The sequence below is a fragment of the Mixophyes fleayi genome, chromosome 4 (genome assembly GCF_038048845.1).
Source record: "Mixophyes fleayi isolate aMixFle1 chromosome 4, aMixFle1.hap1, whole genome shotgun sequence".
Lineage (NCBI taxonomy): Eukaryota > Metazoa > Chordata > Amphibia > Anura > Limnodynastidae > Mixophyes > Mixophyes fleayi.
Genome location: NC_134405.1, coordinates 5,759,928 through 5,781,634, shown reverse-complemented (window position 1 = coordinate 5,781,634; position 21,707 = coordinate 5,759,928). Strand labels below are relative to the sequence as shown.

Below are 21,707 nucleotides of genomic sequence, written 5' to 3'. Positions count from 1 at the left end.
ACATCCAGGGATTTCTAAGACCACCGAGTTACTCTCACGCTGGGTCTGGTGGCCCATTCTGCTCTCCAATGTCAAATAATATGTTCTTTCCTGTGAAGAATGTGCCAAAGGCAAGTCCTCCAGAAGTCATCCTTCGGGTCAGTTATTGCTCTTGTCCACTCCAGCTAGACCTTGGACACATCTCTCAATGGACTTCATTGTTGATCTACCCTGGTCGTCGGGCCATAATACCATCTGGGTGATCGTAGATCGTTTCAGTAAGATGGCCCATTTCGTGCCTTTGCCTCGGCTGCCTAATGCCCAAACAGTGGCTTCATTGTTTATCCAACATGTATTTCGTCTCCACAACCTTCCTGAAGATGTCGTCTCTGACCGTGGTTCGCAATTCATTGCCCAGTTTTGGAGATCTTTCTGTAACTTGTTAGAAATTAAGATTAGCTTGTCATCCGCTTATCATCCCCAATCTAATGGGCAGACGGAAAGGGTAAACCAGTCACTAGAACAATTCCTTCATCTGTATATATCCAAGTTCCACGATAATTGGTCATCCTTACCTCTGTGGGCTGAGTTTGCCAATAACAACTCTTGTCATTATTCTACTCGCCAGTCCCCGTTCTTCTGCAACTTCAGATTCCATCCCAGAGCGAATTCTCTCCACTCCATGAATCCTTCTGGTCTGCCTGAGATACGTCCTACTGCTTCACGGCTGAGAACTATTTGGGAAAAGGTCCACTCCGACTTGCTCCAGGCTTCTTTCAGATCCAAGGCTCTGTCAGATCGTCATTGTAGACCGTGCTCCTTTAAAGTCGGAGATGAAGTTTGGCTGTCTACCCGGAACACCAAGCTTAGGCAGCCCTGTAAGAAACTCGGCCCATTTACTATCATTAAAGGGGTTAATCCTGTTGCTTTCAGGCTGAGAGTCCCTCTTTCTTTAAGGATCCCCAACACCTTCCATTTCTCCCTTCTGAAACCAGCTGTTTTTTCTAGTAACTTTAGAACCCTCCAACCTAGGATACCTCGCTCTCTGGACATTGATGGGCAGAAAGAGTTTCTTGTGGAGAAAATTTTGGATTCAAAAAAAGTCCAAGGACAAACCCACTTTCTCGTGCATTGGAAGGGCTATGGACCCGAAGAGCGATCCTGAGTTCCATGGAGACGTCTTCATGCTAATAAACTCATAAAGGAATTCTTTAAAAAATTTCCCGGAAAACCAGGATGTCGGGGTACCTTGACCCCTCAAGGGGGGGGGGGGGGGGGGTACTGTCACGAGCCGCGGCGGCCACGGGCACCGCCGCGACTCACTTCCGGTTCCCTCTGGCGTCCCGGCTGTCTCCATGACGACCGGGACCTCACTTCCACTTTTCGGGTCGTCCATTGCCAGGTCAACGGCCGCACGCGGAATCTAATCACCATCGTGCCCCGGCAATATGGAACAGCCGGGTGCGCGCATCAGAGCCCCCTGACCTATCAGTGCCTGAGGATTAATTAGTGGCTACCTGGGGGTGCTTCTAGGGCAAGCCCTGATTGGTGGATATCTGTACTTAAGGCAGGGAGAGCTTAGCCTCTCTGCCGGTTATAGCGTCCTGTTTCCAGTACTGCTGCCTGCTCCCTAGCTATTGTTTGGTGTTTAAACCTTGGATTGATTACCTGTGTATGACCTTGCCTGTCCCCGGATTCTGAACATTTGCCTCTGACCTTGACCTATTGCCTGTACCCGGACTCTGAACCATAGCCTGTGACCTTGATTTATTGCTTGTACCCGGACTCTGTACCATTGCCTGTGATCCTGATCCATTGCCTGTCCCCGGATTCGGAACCGTTGCCTGTGACCCTGACCCTGCTGGTACCTGACATCTCCGGTGCTCCGTCCAGTCTGTAGATCGCTGGCCTGCCCATTCCGTGTGTTACCTCCTGTACCTGTGCGTAGCCGTGTGAGTATAAACTTATACTACTTTGAGTTTAAGACCTGGGGGTATCTGAGTACCTGTGAGCATAACCAGTCTCTACAGGAAAGGTGGCTGCTAAAGGTTAAGACCTCAGCTACCCGTTCTATAAGTTTATGCCGCATTGGTTGTCATAACAGACAGATCTTTCAGAGGCAGGCTACTCTGTGTATCATCTGCTTCACTAAGAGGCATACCGCTGACAACCTGTGCAGGCAGCAAGAGAAGGAGACAGAAGACGCTGCAGTGTTGGAATGAAAGCAGGTAAGTGTGGGGAGAGGGGGGGGGGGGGTCGGGTGATTTCAATGTAATCTAGGTGGGGGCGTGGGATCTTTAATAGTGTACAGGACATGTTAATTTATTGGTGGGGTGATGCTGGGGTGGTTTTGGGTCTAATAATTGAATGCATGGTTGAGTCAGGGGAGAAGGGTTGCATTTTGTTCAGTGAGAATGCAAATTATTTAGTGTTGGGGCTTTTTAGGGAGGGTAATAGGTTTATTTATAACATGCAAATACTAATTATTTAATGTCTGGGCTGCTTGCGGGGTGTATGTGTATTTATTAAGTGTAAATAATATTAATTAATGTCTTTGGGGGGAATATGTTTATTTAGTAAATGTGAATACTATTAATTAATGTCAGGGCTGTTTGCAAGGAGCGAGGTCTAGTTATTAAACGTGAGAGCTATTGATTTAACATTGTGACTGGGGAAGGGGGCCAGAGTGTGCCCTCATTGCAAGGCTTTCCATATTTAATGTACAGGACCCCAACATTCTAGGGTCCAGACAGCAACTGAGCTTAAGACATCATCAGCAACAGGTAGTGAACACTGCAAGGTAGGTACAGGTAGGAGAAAGCAGGGCAGTCTGCCAACTGTGCTGATTCTAGTGGGGCAAGACTTTGTCCCGATCTAAGGAGCGGGGCCTAGACTATGCACTCTTTATATACACTGCATTCTTTATATACACTATGCCGCTAGCCATGTCCTTCATGGACCGACCACTCCCCCTCTAGTGTCTGGTCTCGCCTCTGTGATGGCTGTCCCTCTCTGGTAGGCCCCTAGCAATGCAGTCCCCCGGTGAGCCCTTCATGCCCCAGTCCAACACTGCTTGCGGCCAATTGGATTCCCCCTTATAGGTATAAAAACCTATATATGTTTGAAAATAAACAATCATGTCTTACATGTGTACTGTAAAGTTACGAAATGCGGGTATTGTTGTCAGTCTAAAAATATAGGATAATAACATATTAGGCAGTGCTTTACAGAGAATGTTTTAATAATTCACACCAGGCCATGCTCTAGTGGAACTTAGAGCCTAAATTTACAGACACACAGTATCATTAACCTACCAGTATGTTGGAAACTATACAGAAACTGGAGCACCAGAAGGAAACCCACACAACCTAGGTATAATATACAAACTGAACACAGATAGTCAAATGGCCTTGGAGGGATATATAAAATCTTAAATAAAAAGGCACACTTAATTTTTACTGTTAAATGGTGTGCTATTGTTCTCTGGTAGCCCTGAGGGTCTAATAATGAGGCAAATATTCTAATGCCCAACTTATTTATGACTAATATCATTAATAACTCCTTGTAAAGGGAGTTTCCGGCTTAACCTAAGGAATACAATTCTTTTTTGCTCCAAATCCGCAAGAACAATATTTATATCAGAAGCTTATGCTTACTATCAAGAAAGACAACAGACAAGTTATAATTAGAATACAACATATTTTAAGTGAAACTACAAGAATCTTACAAATAATATAGAACTGCAATAAGAATGGTATACAACATCAATATGGTTGATTTACTATTAGCATAGATGTTATCATACATGTTAGAATAGATGTTAATACAATACATTATATTAATTGCCTGTTTTATAAATATGTAGTGTGTGTGTGTGTCAGAATTACTGTTACCTATGAAGACTCCATTACAAGTCTCCATAAAATCCAACAAGATCACAACATATACTGTATATATTGTTATTATTTTTTATTTATAAGGTGCCACAAGGTTTCCGCAGTGCCGTACATAGGAGGGAAGAACATACAACAAAATCATAGAATTACACAAATGCATACAGATGAGAACAATGGGTAAAGATAATTGCATCCATGTATTAAGTTATCTGCTTAACAGAACAAATCACATGGCATACAAACACAATCTAGCAGAAGACAAAAACGGGGACAGAGAATGGACAGACATGAGACACAGAGAACAGACATGAGACATAGGGTAAAGGACCCTGCCCGTGAGAGATTGCATTCTAAATGGAGGAGATCATAACAGACAAAAGGAGTAAATGAGAACAAAATGGCAGAGTGGGGTTAACTATTGTGCAGAGGTCTGCATTATAATGAGGCCATGATGTAGAGAGGCCTAGATGGGGCCATGATGGTGCAGAGGCCTATGTGGTACAGAGTCCTGTAGATTCCAGATGGCGCAGAGAGCTATTTGGGCAACATCTAGGATGGTGCAGAGGCCTAGAAGGTTGATGGGCCATGACGGTGTCAGGGCCTAGCTAGTGTAGAACCTCAGATGGTGACAAGGGAGGTATGACAGTGGGAATGTAATGGGTAATCAGCAATGCAATGTGATAAAACAACAGTATGGCAAAGTAATGTTGTGGTAGAGCAGTACAATGACGAAGGCAATGTAGTACAATAACGGTGGAGTTAAGAGCAGTGGATACAAAGGCAATGGAAAAATAGTGGGAGGGGGGAATTAGTGGCAGGAGAGCAGTGAAGAGGCAGGATCAGGCGTGAGAGGGTTGTGGATACGAGAAGTAGCAAGTAAATGGGTAGGGGTCAGAGCGAGAGCGGGAGATGAGCTGTTGGATGGTGCAGCACGGTGGCTCAGTGGTTAGCACTTCTGCCTCACAGCACTGGGGTCATGAGTTCAATTCCCGACTATGGTCTTATCTGTGTGGAGTTTGTATGTTCTCCCTGTGTTTGCGTGGGTTTCCTCTTGGTGCTCCGGTTTCCGCTCACACTCCAAAACATTACAAACTATACATCTCCCATTATAGCTACATGTAACCCTGTAGTCTCACCTATACGCAGACATAAACTGCCCTCCATGGTGCCTCACACCCCATTACACTATATAAGAACAGTTATTAGCCAATTAGGCTAATCGCAGAAGTGACAAGAACCTGCTTAGCCTGAAGGCCCAGCAGGAGGTCAATACCTGTTGTCACGTCTTGTTAGAGAGACTGAAACCTGTCTGAACAATGTAGATTCAGGATACAAGTATTAAGATATTGCGTTAGCTCCACGGTTAAAGGATATATTGCACCCTAATTCTAATAACTGAATGTGATTTATAAGTCTTTGCGGAGCCATCTAGGATCAAGGAAAGGTGTTACCCCCTGCTAACAGTTGTATGATACCATCTGTAAATTCTGCAAAAATCGCTAGTACCACAAACTGGTGTAAGTAACTGTCCTTATAAGGACACTTGAGCTAATAAAATTTCACTGCTTCAAGTTCCTGCTTTGACAACTACTTACCTGTGCTTTAATTCCGGTGACCTCCAGATTAGACCCAATCGAATCCGTTATACGTCTGTTCTGAAGTTGGGAGCCAACATGCCAGTAGCGACGCTCTGCCCGCCACCTTGCAGCTCTGGCCAGTCTGATAGGCCCGGGGGAACCATCCACAGGGACCCTGATCTAAGGGAAGAGGTCAGGGATACCAGCCCAGATGCCCAGGGAAGGGGTGCACCAGCAGCGAAGGTACCTCAGAAAGACACGGTTCTGTGCGCCGCAAAGGAGTCTACTGGTGGCGGGGACAGTGGCAAGGCAAGCCCAACCGGTCCCCAGCAACACAACAGACAAGGTGGCATAGGAGGTCTATCCTGTCACAAGGAATATGGTGTTTTAAATGGTTAAGTGGAGTTTGTGTTTTATAAGTTATTATGGTCACTGTAATTGGCAATAAAGGCCTCCATGTGAGATACACATTTGTTGTAGTGTGATGTACTATTGAGAATATATGGAAGTTGTGATATGTATGTGCATGTTGCAAGAGTAATGGTGTTATGTATTATTCATTTGTGATACAGTGAGGATTGTGTGTTGATTGTGTGTGGATTGTGTACAGGAATAGCAGTGCATTTATATAGTGTAATATACGTATGATAATAATAGTTTAATGGGATGTGGGACATACACATGTATACATACATCTACCTACACAAACAAGATATTTACACATTTATGAGCTACAGTAAGAAATTAGTAATTTAAGTTAATGAACCTACACACAGATTGTCATAGATGTTGAACTATTATATGTACTGTGTGTAAGATGTTGTTGAATATATATTGCAACAATGTTGTAAGTAAATATAATTTTTCATACAAATATCTGTATTCCCATTATGGATTTTATACTGCCGTAAAACAGTAAATAGTATATATAGAACTCTGAGAATTGGATGATAATACAGTATAATGGACTGGCGTATGGGTGGCTTATGAAATATAAAAGTGTGTGGTTATGTAACGAGGCTAAAAAAACAATTTTTTTATGTACTTAGACGGCACAAAGTTTTGTTGCACAACTTTTGATTGTTTAATTAAAAATAAATATATCATCACCATTCATTTATATAGCACCAACAATTCTGCAGCGCTTCACATTAGTCCCACGGGACAAAATATAAACTCCACACAGATTAAGCCTTGTTCAGGAATCAAACTCATGACACCAGTGCTGTGAGGCAGAAGTGCTAACCACTAAGCCACCATGCTGCCCCATATATACATACACAGTCCTACTTTTTAATTCAAATTAACAAAAATCACCTGATTTAACAATAAATGAAGTATCACAGAGAACTTTTATCATATCTATTTGCTTTTGTCCTGTGTGAGTTCTCTTATGTTTTACAAGATTTGATTTCTGTGTAAAACATATCCCACATTCAGAACATATAAACGGTTTATCACCTGTGTGAATTCTCTCATGTTCAACAAGATTTGATTTCTGTGTAAAACATTTGCCACATTCAGAACATATAAACGGTTTATCACCTGTGTGAATTCTCTGATGTTCAACAACATTTGCTTTCTGTGTAAAACATTTCCCACACTCAGAACATGTAAACGGTTTCTCACCTGTGTGAGTTCTCTGATGTGTAACAAGATTTGATTTCTTTGTAAAACATTTTCCACACTCAGAACATGTAAACGGTTTCTCACCTGTGTGAGTTCTCTGATGTCTAATAAGATTTGATTTATATGTAAAACATTTTCCACACTCAAAACATGTAAACCGTTTCTCACCTGTGTGAGTTCTCTGATGCGTAACAAGATACGATTTATGTGTAAAACATTTTCCACACTCAGAACATGTAAACGGTTTATCACCTGTGTGAATTCTCTCATGTTCAACAAGATTTGATTTCTGTGTAAAACATTTGCCACATTCAGAACATATAAACGGTTTATCACCTGTGTGAATTCTCTGATGTTCAACAAGATTTGCTTTCTGTGTAAAACATTTCCCACACTCAGAACATGTAAACGGTTTCTCACCTGTGTGAGTTCGCTGATGTTTAACAAGCTGTGATTTATATGTAAAACATTTCCCACACTCAGAACATGTAAACTGTTTCTCATCTGTGTGAGTTCGCTGATGTTTAACAAGCTGTAATTTATATGTAAAACATATCCCACACTCAGAACATGTAAACGGTTTCTCACCTGTGTGAATTCTCTTATGTTTTACAAGATTTGATTTCTGTGTAAAACATTTGCCACATTCAGAACATGTAAATGGTTTCTCACCTGTGTGAGTTCTCTGATGTTTATGAAGAGCTGATTTAACCATAAAGCATTGCCCACACTCAGGACACTGAAATATATTGTCATCTGTATGAGTTGTACTATATGTAACAATATTTATGTTATCAGGAGAATCTTCTTCATTATTAGACGGATCAGATGATTTATCTGCTCTGTGAAGTATTGGATGTACATTTAGGGTAGTGGGGTTTCCTCCTGGAGAATCATGTGTGATGTTATCTTCTATGTCAAAATCTGTAGATAAAATGAATGTTCTGTCTGAGAAATTCTTGTGTCTGCATCCATCTGCTGGAAATAAAATAAATGTATGGATCAAGACTTTTTATTTTACATTGATTAACATATTATAATGTCCATTATATTCATACTATGAGTAAGCTGACATGTCAGCTGTTTAATTTCAATTTGCAAACTACCAACACTCCATTGTAATTAGAAAACTGCATTACCAAGCACAGTGCATAAACCCAGCCACAGTGACAAGCAAATTGCATCCAGCTTGGACAATTCCAGCCAAAACGTGGACATTGGCGAGTAACATTTCACATTGCTCAGCGAGCATCCTAGAACAGGAAGACTCATTAGCCAGTGACAATGTCCAACTAGACACTGATCTCACACAAACACCGGATCCTCAAAAGTAGATGTAAAGCAACGGGCATGGTGTATGGTGTTACAATCTCTTAATCTAATCCATACCTGAACTTCAGGGGTTAAATTCCACCTCCACAGGGCACACTCAGTAGTTACGTGAATTAAGCTATCATTGTTATTTCTGTTTGCTCCCTATTGTCCATAAGTGAGCTCTACAGCCAGCCAGGAGCCTGACCCAGCAGGGGTCACCTGAGTGGAAGACACCTGGGGAGGTAGGGGAGGGGGCTGGATAGTGTAAGCAGCCCACCAATCGAGACCTTCTGCAACTCCTCTGGATAGGCAGATCCCAAAGTGGGATTAGGAGGTGATAAAAGAGGCTACCCTGGGAGCTGGATGTGTGTGACTAACTTTTGGCCAAGAGGTGATGCTCTGCCAGAGATGCGCTGTGGAACATATCTCACTGGATTTATTTGATCTGATTTCCTCATTTGTTAGACCTGCTATCTTAACGGGGCCGTGCTGTATTTAATCCTGTTCTGCAGAATAAATCATCCTTCTACTTTTCCTCTAATACCGAGTCCGAGTGATTTGGGAACCACGTATCTTCACAGTAAAGTAGATGTGAGATAAATAAGAGTCCTGGATATAGGTTTACACTACTCTTAGGTCTCACATTATTACACAGAGCAGAGAAGAGCATCAAGACAGAGTAGGAGAATGGAGCAGGCAACAGCACAAACTAAATTAAAAGGGAAAAGCACGGAAGAGTTAGATCAGCAGAATATAGAGCAAATGAACAGCGCATCCAAGCACGTAGATTGGAGGGGAGCTATTGTGCAATGACGGGTGTGTGTTAGAAGGTGGAATGTGAAGAGTAATTTGTGATTGAGTGTATGTGATCTTAGAGGGAGGAGAATAATCTCATACACTGTATTAGTATTACAGTGATAATATACAGCTGAGGATCAAATATTCATGGTAATGTCACATGGGGTAGTACAGAGAGATGGTTATGGATACTGACACAGGAGGTAGTGTATAGGCGGTTCATGAGTAATTTCATGGAGTCAGACTGACATCTCATGAGATACACCAGACAGTATGAGGAGGAGACTGGTCAGATCTTTGGGCTGGTAGCAGACAATGATATGATGTGAGAAGGAGACTGGTCAGATCTCTGGGCTGGTAGCACACAATGATATGATGTGAGGAAGAGACTGGTCAGATCTAAGGGCTGGTAGCACACAATGATATGATGTGAGGAGAAGACTGGTCAGATCTCTGGGCTGGTAGCACACAATGATATGATGTGAGGAGACTGGTCAGATCTCTGGGCTGGTAGCACACAATGATATGATGTGAGGAGGAGACTGGTCAGATCTCTGGGCTGGTAGCACACAATGATATGATGTGAGGAAAAGACTGGTCAGATCTCTGGGCTGGTATCACACAATGATATGATGTGAGGAAGAGACTGGTCAGATCTGTGGGCTGGTATCACACAATGATATGATGTGAGGAGGAGACTGGTCAGATCTCTGGGCTGGTAGCACACAATGATATGATGTGAGGAGGAGACTGGTCAGATCTCTGGGCTGGTAGCACACAATGATATGATGTGAGGAGGAGACTGGTCAGATCTCTGGGCTGGTAGCACACAATGATATGATGTGAGGAGGAGACTGGTCAGATCTCTGGGCTGGTAGCACACAATGATATGATGTGAGGAGGAGACTGGTCAGATCTCTGGGCTGGTAGCACACAATGATATGATGTGAGGAGGAGACTGGTCAGATCTCTGGGCTGGTAGCACACAATGATATGATGTGAGGAAGAGAATAGGAGTCTAATAGGGGCTGATGGCTCCTGACTCCCCCACTGGACAGATTTTCCTCATAAGTTTGTACTGACAGAGGAGGGTGTAGAATAAATGATTGTTTTAGTGACTGAATAAGCAGAATATGTGACTCCTTTCAGTAATAAGTGTTTATTACTCACCTGTGCTGATATCTGTAGGGATTTCCTCCTCCTTACACTGCTGATCACCCCTCACATACGTCTCTTCCTCTCCCTCTGTAATTTCTACCTTAATATCAGTCAGGACATCGTCCTAAAAAGCCAACAAAACAATAATTATCATAATTAATTACATCTGATTTAATCATTTGAGATGAAACAGAAGAATATCAGTGTATAACATCCACACATCATATAATGAAGTCACTTTGGTATTTGAGGAGACCTTAAAATGTCATCTACCTGATACTCCTGTGAGATACTGTGATTGTTTTCGGTACTATCCTGTGAATAACGATGAAGATATCTCTCTGGGGTATTTCTGTTACTGGATCCATCTGTAGTAAACACACAGTGACTGAGTACATTGCTAATATGTGATTATCAGATGATGTGTTTCTAGGTGGCCCTCAAAACTGCTCTCCACGTTACAATCAATGAAAGTCTCCTCTTACCCTGTGATGTGAGGGGCTGGTGATTCTCAATCCTCACGTCCTCGTACAGATCGTTGGGTCCTATTAAATTCTCCCACTCCTCCTCCTGACACTTCATAGGAACCTGACATACACAATGACACAGTCATCATCCAGGCACATCCCCTAATGTTACTGTATAATGTCCCATTCCCAGCAGTCACCTCTCTAGTCACCAGCTGAATGATCTTGTTGGTCAGTTCCAGGATCTTCTGGTCATTGTTTCCCTCACGTATCAGTGAGTGAGGTTCAGGCACCGTGATGGGGTTCTGGGTCCTGCTCAATCCTCCTGACACACAGGGGCGGCTCCTGGGTGTCACACACTCACCAGGTCTCTTTATCACTGCTGTGTAATCCTGTGTAATGACAGAGACATCAATAAAAAGGTAAATGAAGCATAATGTATTTGCATTATTTTAGGGGTTAACTGTACAAAATATACAATAATGGTCAATACAATCCTTATCCTATATGTAACAGTTTCCTATATTCAGCACAGTAGAATGTTTAAAGCATTTGCCTCTCCTGCAGCTCTGGACATCTTCAGAGCACCCACCTGTGTCCTCCATCTACAGCCGGCCCCCACGGATCTATCATCTGCTTTGTAAAAATCAGTGCAAACAGTAAGATGACTATACAGTGTGGGGTGTAGTAGACAGAGGACTCAGAACGGCCTATGGCAGATAGTAAGAGAGACAAGTGCTATGTACAGTCTAATAGTGCACACAGGAAACAGTTACAGATAGGACAGGGGATGTATTTATAAAATAAGTCCTTGTCTATTTTACACATTTGTTATTTTAAAGGCAGTATTTTTATTATTGTTTTTAGTATAAAACATTACAGCCTATAAACTGGCTACAAAATGTAACAAACTACAATTCCAACACAGTAAAGTACCAAGTATACAACACATTAAAAGGATTTTGAGCATTGGATATGCAAATTATAAATCAGAACATACAAGCTGACAGACATACATATAGAACATGTAATTATTAATGTGTTATGCCTAACGCCATGTGTCATGGGTGCCCGCGGGGTCAATCATCCACACTTAGCCTACTCATTGAAGCTAAAGCATAAGGAGGGTCAGTCTATCTGCTCCAGATATATCTGACATTCGGTATGACTTTCCTGCTGGTGTATACAAATCTCTCGTGTCCCATTGTTTTGTTGAATAACTTAATCCAGGTTTTAATTTTCGGACAACCAGTTGCCAACCTGAACCCAGCGATATAAACCGTGGCCATCATGAAAGATATCAGTATATATTGTTGGGTCGTTCTATTTGTCATATTTGTTCATTTTAACCCAAAGATGCATGTGGGCGGAGAATATAAAGGTATTGTCACACCTGTCTTATTGATGCACCTGATAACTTCTACACAGAACTTTATAATTTTTGGACATTTTCGAAGGAGATTCCTAAAGGACCCAGACACACAGTCACACTTAAGGCATCTGTCCCCCATTTCTCTCTCAGCTGCATTAGGTCACTGGTATTCCATTCACTTAATAAATAGGAGTAAATGGATGAGCTGAGTCTGCTGGAACAAAGAGGTAGAAGTAGCTTTTTAATGGGAGGAAAAAAAAAAAAAAATACTGTGGCCAATGCAAAATATCCTAACTTTTAGATCTCAGATCGTCTACTTGCTGCTTATTTATAGCTGGGCAAATGAGAAGACAGTCATGTCCCTGTTTTATTTATAGCAGTAAGAATGATGTCACTGTGATATTCCCAGAATCCCTCACCTCTCCAGTCATGTCCCCGTTTTATATATAGCAGTAAGAATGATGTCACTGTGACATTCCCAGAATCCCTCACCTCTCTAGTCATGTCCCTGTTTTATTTATAGCAGTAAGAATGTCACTGTGACATTCCCAGAATCCCTCACCTCTCCAGTCATGTCCCCGTTTTATTTATAGCAGTAAGAATGATGTCACTGTGACATTCCAAGAATCCCTCACCTTTCCAGTCATGTCCGTTTTATTTATAGCAGTAAGAATGGTGTCACTGTGACATCCCCAGAATCCCTCACCTCTCCAGTCATGTCCGTTTTATATATAGCAGTAAGAATGATGTCACTGAGGCATTTCCAGAATCCCTCACCTCTCCAGTCATGCCCCTGTTTTATTTATAGCAGTAAGTATGATGTCACTGTGAAATTCCCAGAATCCCTCACCTCTCCAGTCATGTCCCTGTTTTATTTGTAGCAGTAAGAATGATGTCACTGTGATATTCCCAGAATCCCTCACCTCTCCAGTCAGCAGGTAGATAATCTCCAGGGTGAGATTTAATATCCTCTCACTCCTGTCCTTGTCCATCCTCAGGGAATCAGTGATTTACACTGAACGGGTTACACCTTCAGATGACTTCTAGTAAAATATTCTCTGGTTCCTCACAGATCAATGGTCTAGGAATAAATATAATAATTATAATAAACATCACAGACTAGACATGCAACCTTTTAAATATGAAACACTGAGGGTCTTGTGTACAGTTGGCTGGAAGTGCAGATATTTGGGAATAAATTACACATTTCCATACTGCGCATGGATACGACAAATACATAAGTGTGAGTCCTATGTAGAGGTAGATGCATCGCACACTTACTGCCCTGTACACTTACAGAGGGGGAGGGAAGGGGCAGGTCAGACATAGGACAAGGATAATAAGGGCGTTTCATGTAACTAACGTAGCATGTAGAGGTGGAAACACCAGCAGATAAGACTGTGTGTTGTGGGTGCTTGACTCCTGGTGGAAGATACGTGCTGATGGGGAACCTTATTAGTGTGTTAGAATGAAACATACACTATGCTGGTAGCGGGAATATCAGGGGGACAAACATCATGGGGTCCCATCAAAAAAGCCACTACCAGCACTAGGCTATGACACGCTGGTGACACTATAGCAAGGAAGATTGCAGCGTGGGTTCCTCCTGCCATAATGCCTACCATGCCTGTTCAGCATGGCATGAAATCCCTAGGGTAACTGGGTACACAGAAAAATATGGGCCCCCTCCCATAGAAAAACAGTCCTCTGCTGAAATATATCTTGGTTGGTGGCTGGATGCTCAGGGAAGACGATATTTCAACAGAAACTCAAAAGTGTTATAGACGACTTTAAGATGGAAATCACCTCTCTTGGATCCAGAACCAACGACCTTGAGAATAAGACAGATGAGTGGTGTCGCTCACAGACTATTACTGACATGGAAATAGCAACAATACATATAGGATAAGGAGGGATCTAAACCAGGTCCAGGAGAAATGATCTTTATGAGGCAGTGAGTGGGCTACACACAGCGAGCCTCCCACCAACCAAAATCCCAGAGACATTATAGTCCATTTGCATTACTATAAAGTAAACAAAATATGACGGTGGCCATCCATGACCACACTTTCTGTGACTTTGAAGGACTCCCGAAACCAAATATCCCAAGATCTGACATCTTTAAAAATTTAAAAGAGAGAAGAACTACAGGGGATCACCAACATCCTATGAGCTCATAACTACAAATATAAATGGTGCTTCCCTTGCTAACTCTTCAAGTGCTAACAGACACCAAGCCTCTTTAGTAGATTAAGGTCAAATCATTATCTCCAAACTGGGAATCCTCCGTGAATCCCAGGCCAGCAGCCTTCACCAAGGATCTTCATCAAGTAGACCCCAAAAGACGCCACAGCCTTAATGGTATAAAGTCAGATGCAGAACTTGAAAAACTCCACTTATTGTGCACAACTTGGTTCATCCACTGTGATCTAGGACTCATTTTGTTTAACATGAGACGTGTTCTTAAAAAATTATCCGGCTTCACCAGTGCAAGCAAGGATCTGCTATACAGTTCGTAACTGCACAAAGGTCTAATATTGTCATCTGCCCTTCAATACGAATGGACAAACTCTCGCAGTGTGCCTATCCTAGACTCAGTGACGCTCTCCTCTGAAGCCACGTGGGCCACTTCTCAGAGTTATACACAGCTGTCGGAGACCTCAAAAATGTTATAACAATGGCCTAATGTTGTAATAGGTGTTGACTTTGTTGTTCTTCATCACAGATTGACCTCTATCACCCGATGAAGTTTATCAGTCTACATCACTCTTCCTGCAGCTCATTCAAGTTGTAAAATGTTTTATAAAGTATTTGTTATTTGCCTTCCCTTTGACTGACTTGTGACTTCCCATTTCTCTCTACCTCTCCCTTGATAACTTCCCTTGCCAACCTTAGTCTTGTCCTCCTGACTTTCCTTTGCTCCCTTCCCTACCTGTATCGTCTGTCACCGCACCCCCCAAGCACCCTTACAGCAATAGCTCCACAGTTTGTGCAGGAAATGATCTCGTCGAGCCTTGATTAGGCCTCGTTTTATAAGTGTTTTCAGCAATCAGAACACTCCCCCTTCCATCCTGTCTGCACTGTTTATTAAATAATTCCTCTACCCCTATTTCATTTGTATACATAGAAAAGTTCCTTTCTCCCTGCTCCATTCTATAGTGGTCATAAGCTTCTTCTTGTATAAGACATTAATGCTAGTGTCTACCTATGTTACAAATCAGAACCAGTCACCTTTCCTCACCAAGATGTTTAACCACATTGGGCAAGTTGAGAAGGGTCATCTGATCTTGGAGATTTTAATTTAACCCAAGATCCAAAGCTCGATAAATCTCAGCCCATGACTCTCCCCTCCTGGTAATCTAAGCACTCTGTATCCCTACTCGTCCTTTACAACCTTCAAGACACCTGGCACCTCAATAACTCCTCAGTAATGGTGTGCACACACTACTCTGCCCCACAACGTATCTATTGTCATATTGAAACACTGTTTTTCCTCACTTATGCCAAAAGACAAGACAAGGTGACAGGGTTTGTGCAATTCTCCTGGATAGATCACCCTAGAGCAGCGGTTCTTAACCTTTCTAGTGATCGGCTCCCCGGTGAATCTCAAAATACGTTCTCGCACCCCCTTGAAAAATGTGTTCTGTTTGCATTGTTAGGAAACTGCATTTATTGCAAAACAATTTATTTATCGCAAAATACATATATATGTTCTTAGAATTTTATTTAAATTTTTGATACAGTTTTCTTTAAAAAAATTAACATATAACTAAAAGTAAACAAAATCATATACTATGACCGTCATTAAATACTAGTAGGGTCATATCATAGTAACGCTTGCCGGTGTATCATGGGTTCCGTGAGTACACAGTACAGTCGAGTCAAATTGATCATTTTATATTAAAAATCTAAAAGTTAAAAACCTATTGTTACCGCTCGCACCCCTAGAAATGCTTTCTCCCACCTCTGGTTAAGAACTGCTGCCCTAGAGTATATCAACTTCTCAATTTCATAAACCTATGTGTGACGATTATGTATTAAATTAATTTTCATGTATGACAATGTGTATATTGTATGTAACCTTCCAAAGTGTATTTTGCTGACTGAGGCCTGCGACATATACAAATGACAAGAGTCTTTTGAAAGGTAACCAGGCTAGACAGATACCATCTCTGAGAGCTCAAGAGTTGGGTAGATAGTCTGGCCAGACAAGCAGAGCAGAGGTGAGAATCATGCCCTATGAGAGGCCAGACATACATCTCAGGGATAGATAACTCACTTGGAAAGACCTGTGTCATCCTGGGAGTCAACCTGCCCTGAAATTGAAAGAGCTATTATTATTATTATTATTAATTTTTATTTATAGGGCGCCACTAGGTATCCGTAGCGCCGTACAGGGACAGACAGAAACACGATACAGGGTAAGACAGCACAGTACAGTTAACAGAAATCACAGTAACTCAGAAGCTCAATGAACAGCTACATTAGAGGTGAGAGCCCCCAGCGGGGTAGAGACAGGGGCCGGAGGACCTCACGGAGGAGACAAGGAGCTGGAGAGCAGAGTTAAGGTGGTGGAGAACAGAAGGAGAGGAGGCCCTGCTCGGAGGAGCGTACAATCTAAGGGGAGGGTAGGACGGACAGAGACACAATGGTAGGAGGAGGGAATGGGGAGAATGGAGGCAGAGACGGAAATGGGGGGAGAGGAGAATGAAAAGGAGGGAAGTAGGAGGGGGACAGGAGAGGGAGGGGGTAGGGGGAGACTGGGAGGAGGTCAATGGGTGGGGGACTGAAGGGCTTTAAGGAAGAGGTGGGTTTTTAAGGCCCGTTTGAAGCTGGACAAGTTGGGGGAAGTTCTGATGGAGCGGGGGAGCTGGTTCCAGTGGAGAGGGGCAGCACGGGAGAAGTCTTGGATGCGAGCATGGGAGGAGGTAACAAGGGGGGAAGAGAGGCGGCGGTCGTTAGCCGAACAAAGAGGGCGGGATGGAGCGTGAATGGAGATAAGGTTGGAGATGTAGGGAGCAGTGGAGTTGGAGAGGGCCTTGAAAGTAAGAGTGAGGAGCTTGAACACGATTCTGTAGGGGATGGGGAGCCAGTGGAGGGATTGGTAGAGGGGGAGACAGAAGAGGAGCGGCGAGAAAGGAAAATGAGCCGAGCGGCTGCATTGAGTACGGAGCAAAGGGGAGCGAGATGAGAGCGGGGGAGGCCAGAAAGGAGGAGGTTACAGTAGTCCAAGCGGGAGATAATAAGAGAGTGGACAAGGGCTTTAGTGGCATCTTGGGAGAGGAAGGGCCGAATGCGTGCGATGTTGCGCAGCTGAAAGTGGCAGGATTTGGCGAGAGAGAGGATGTGAGGGACAAAGGAGAGAGAGGAGTCCAGGGTGGCGCCGAGGCAGCGAAGTTGAGAAACAGGGGAAATAGAGGAGTTGAGAGCGGTGATAGAAAGGTCGGAAGGGCAGGGGGAGTGAGAGGGGGGAAAGACAATAAGTTCGGTTTTTGTGAGATTGAGTTTGAGGAATCTAGAGGACATCCAGGTGGAGATGGCGGAGAGGCAGGCGGACACCCTGGAGAGGAGGGAGGGAGAGAGATCGGGAGAGGAAAGGTAGAGTTGGGTGTCATCCGCATAGAGGTGGTACTTGAGACCAAAGGAGCTGATGAGTTCACCGAGGGAAGAGGTGTAAAGGGAGAACAGTAGGGGTCCGAGAACAGAGCCTTGGGGAACCACCTACTGGAAGGGAGGAGGGGGGGGAGACACAGATCCGGAGGTGGAGACGGAGAAGGTACGGTCAGCAAGGTAAGAGGTGAACCAGGACAGGGCAGAGCCGGAGAGGCCAAAGGATTGAAGGGTGTGGAGCAAGAGCGGGTGGTCAACGGTGTCGAAGGCCGCTGAGAGATCCAAGAGAATGAGAAGGGAGAAGTGGCCCCTAGCTTTGGCAGAGAGAAGATCGTTGGTGACTATGGCCAGGGCAGTTTCGGTGGAGTGGAGGGGGTGGAAGCCAGCTAAATTCCAAACATGGGGCTGAGAGCAGTGTAAGAAGTAAAATCCGCTGCCTGACCTGATAATGTTGTTCATTTTCTCTGAGGAGACCTGTAAAGGTAGAAGTATGCCCTCAAAGTGTACTCCTCTCACGCCAAGTCTTAGACTTTATTTCCTATTTTATTTCTGAAACTTATTTGTGCAACTTATTTTGTATGTCTTGTTATTAACTGTTTTGCAATTAAGCCTTGGAAACTTTTTTTGATTAGATAAATTTGATCTAGCATATTCTCCATGATTTTTTGTGAAGTTACGAACCCAAGTGAGGCTCATGCTACATGTGTATGTGATTTAAGTGTTAAATATTAATAAGTGGTTTGGTGAACGTAAGGACTCCATAGTAAATCCTTCATGGTGGCAGAAAAGGTGTATTCATTGGTAAGTGATCAAGGTAATTCCAATCACAGCCAGTTGTTTCAGATTGCTGTATCTGAGACAGGCTGGACGTTCGTGACACTATAGTATATAATTTTTATTGTTTTCTTTATGACTCTGCTCTTGAGCAACTAACCTAGGAGATCAGTGCTTCAGCTTAAATGCAACAGATGATATAGCTCCTGTAATAGTATGGGAGGTTTATAAAGTCACTATTGTTAGAAGTTCTCTAATTAATGCAGCCTCTGCTCTCCACAAAAATATGGAAAATACAAATCACTCTCAGCTCAAATGAATGTGCATAAGGGTCAATTTAACACGCTGCTCTTAAAAAAAACCCAGTTATCACCCTTAGAAAACTTCAACAACAATTCTACGATAAGGTGGACAAAATAACACCATTCTAGTCAACAAACTCTCTGTACAATCTTCCAAACATCCCCTCTCGCACAAAGCCTTAGACAGGGCTATAGATGCCGACTAGTTTCCAAACAACCTTCCCAATAGTGTTCCCAGGGAGCTTGGTGGCGCTTAATGATGGTATTACTGTAAAAGAGAACCTTCAGACAATTAAATCCATGAAACCAGCTACCAGGCCAAGATGGCGGATGTCAGACGACACAAGGTGTACAATCTAATGAACAACATCCATAACTAGAAACACCCACACATCCTGTTGTTCCTGGACACTGAAAAGGCATTTGGTCACATTTTTTGACAATTAATGTTCCACGTGTTGTCTCGAATTATTTTTTTGCGAAAATTTATATCAGCATTGACTGGTCTGCACCTCAGCGGTTTCCACAAATGGTGTAGTTTTCCCGTATTTTGTAATATCTAACAGCATGAAACAAGGCTGCCACCCTCTCACCTTTGATATTTGTGTTAGTGATCAAGCCCCTTCTCATCAAAACCCACACAAATTCCCTGTATCTCCAGAATTAGCTCTGACCACAAAATCTCCCTTTATGCCAATGATGCCCTGCTTTTGGGTATGAACCCCCAATAATCCCTCACAAAGCTCTGGAAGGAATTAGATCCTTATGGCCTCTACCGGGCTATAAAATCAACCCAGCAAAAGAATGGAGGTTCTAGATTTTTACATCTTAAGGGACACAAAATAAATATGACTGAAGCACCTATGGGTACACATAACGAAACACTACCACTGTCTTCCATCTCTGCAATCTACTCTGACTTTACAACTCCAGGTCTGCCAATGAAAGATTCCCAAAAACTGCTGTGAGAGACCGATCCGACACAAGGCAATGGATGAGTAGGAATGGGCTGAGATAAAGAATACTGCCAGTAGTTCCATCTGTGTTAAAATATATACAATTCTCCTGGATGGATCACCATAGAGTATAAACAGAATGATGTTCGCACTAGGGAGAAAACCTTCCTCCATTACATATTGAAAGATTATTGTATGGTATCAAATTCCAAGAGGGGTGCACCAACAACTCAAGTAATGAGTCCAGAAAAAAGGGAAGAACAAAGGCATAAAGGCAAATGCCCTGATACATGTGACATACTCATTATTACAATTTTGGAAACCAGAGTTCCCTTGCTCTTTGAGCTACAACTTCCTTTGTTCTTCCCTTTTTTCTGGACTCACCATAGAGTATATCAACTTCTCAATTCATAAATCTATGCTACATAATTTTCATTGGTGTCTTTATGACTCTGCTCTTGAGCAACTAACCTAGGAGATCAGATGATGAAGCTCCCATAATAGTATGGTAAGATTATAAAGTATTAGAGGTTCTCTAATTCATGCAGCCTCCGGTCTCCACAAAAAAATCGCTCTTGGCGCAAATTAATGTCCATAAGGATCAATGTAACACTCTACTCTTAAAAAAAAAAACAGTTATCACCCATAGAAAACTTCAACAAAGCTTCTACGATAAGGCAGACAAATATAACACTATTCTAGTCAACAACACCCGTCAAAAAAGATCCCAACAGTTAATAAAGACACATCAGGACTCGGTCACTTATGATCCATCTCAGATTGCAGAAAAGTTTTGCAGATTTTACAACTCTCTGGACAATCTTCCAAATATCCCGTCTCCCACAAAGCCTTAAGACGGGCTATAGACGCCTACTGATCACCACCCACATTCTGCCACATCTCCCATCCGCTTCCTCAGCAGGACACACTACCTTAGGAGTTATCTATGGACCCAGTACACCAAGAGCCAACAAGAGGAATCTCATCCAACAACCACGTCACTCCATATTAACACCATAAATCAGCCACTATGGGGGTAATGACTGAATCCCACGGTCAATGTATGTTCCTGGTCCTCCTACATGTAAGACACTATAACTTCCAGCAGTAAGTGACTGGTTATAGTGATTGTGGCGTCATACGTGCAGCAGGGACTGACATCACAGTAATACATAATATACATTGGGGGCAGGGATTGTCTTACCAGGAACTGAATAAATAAATGGTACAAAACAAAAAGGTTTATGGCGCTTTGTGTCACCAGCACCCACACGTGACGGAGGAATAAATACAATATGGCGGCCTCCTGTGTTATGTGCCTGCTGGTGGGTGTAATATGTAACATACATCACAGAGAGAAGTAACCACAAATACATCAACATAAATAGTGACATAAAGGTCACTGTGCACCTAATATATATAATGTGCTGATCTGAGGAGGATCTTTCTTTACCTCCACTTCATACAAAGAAGTAACCTCCAAATACCGAGAGACTAATATATTATTATAGGGAGATATTACCTCAGCCTTGTACAGGGCCCGGATGTTGTATATGGATGACTGATGGCAGCAGTCCAGGTTCTAAGATGGCGTCTGAGAGAGCGTGTGGCCACGCCCACTGTGACGCAAAAGTGGTTATATATCTGTAACATCAATACAATATATAGGAGACTACGGGAAAATGGCAGCCGCTGTCCTACACTGAGGACAATACTGTAATAGTTCATTTTATTATGTTGGTGCTTAAAATTGTTAAACTAAACCCACAGAGTTCCCTCTCATCTGTGCTCCACACACCTCCCGCTATTCCCACCTCCCCTAACCATTAATATTTGCATGCAGCCATTTTCCCGTAGACTCCCAGACACACTATT

General features: G+C 42.9%; 3 protein-coding genes across 4 annotated transcripts in view; 1 reads left to right on the top strand and 2 right to left on the bottom strand.

Moving 5' to 3' along the window:
- LOC142151019 (uncharacterized) overlaps nt 1–21,707 on the bottom strand; it is a 570,528-nt gene that overhangs the window by 293,887 nt on the left and 254,934 nt on the right. The gene's annotated exons all lie outside the window — the stretch shown is intronic.
- Nucleotides 1–21,707, top strand: part of LOC142150997 (gastrula zinc finger protein XlCGF66.1-like) — a 378,789-nt gene that overhangs the window by 331,558 nt on the left and 25,524 nt on the right. The window lies entirely within an intron of this gene.
- LOC142150987 (uncharacterized) lies at nt 3,682–21,603 on the bottom strand. 2 transcript variants are annotated; one of them, XM_075206226.1, is made up of 7 exons: nt 21,355–21,603; nt 13,114–13,271; nt 11,019–11,210; nt 10,837–10,939; nt 10,625–10,719; nt 10,364–10,475; nt 3,682–8,059 (listed from the first exon to the last, which is right to left on the bottom strand). In XM_075206226.1, the coding sequence occupies exons 2-7, from the start codon at nt 13,180–13,182 to the stop codon at nt 6,756–6,758; spliced, it is 1,875 nt and encodes a 624-aa protein (XP_075062327.1). In that variant the 5' UTR covers nt 13,183–13,271; nt 21,355–21,603; the 3' UTR covers nt 3,682–6,755. The 2 variants fall into 2 exon arrangements, with proteins under 2 accessions (XP_075062327.1, XP_075062328.1); XM_075206227.1 differs by having other exon boundaries at nt 3,682–8,056.

What these genes read in the sequence shown, in the direction of transcription:
- LOC142150987 (XM_075206226.1), bottom strand. Translation starts at nt 13,182, where the DNA reads ATGGACAAGGACAGGAGTGAGAGGATATTAAATCTCACCCTGGAGATT. An exon ending in TTCAGCTGGTGACTAGAGAG is followed by an intron (nt 10,940 to 11,018) that starts GTGACTGCTGGG and finishes TGTGTATGTCAG; the next exon opens with GTTCCTATGAAGTGTCAGGA. An exon ending in CCAGCCCCTCACATCACAGG is followed by an intron (nt 10,720 to 10,836) that starts GTAAGAGGAGAC and finishes TGTTTACTACAG; the next exon opens with ATGGATCCAGTAACAGAAAT.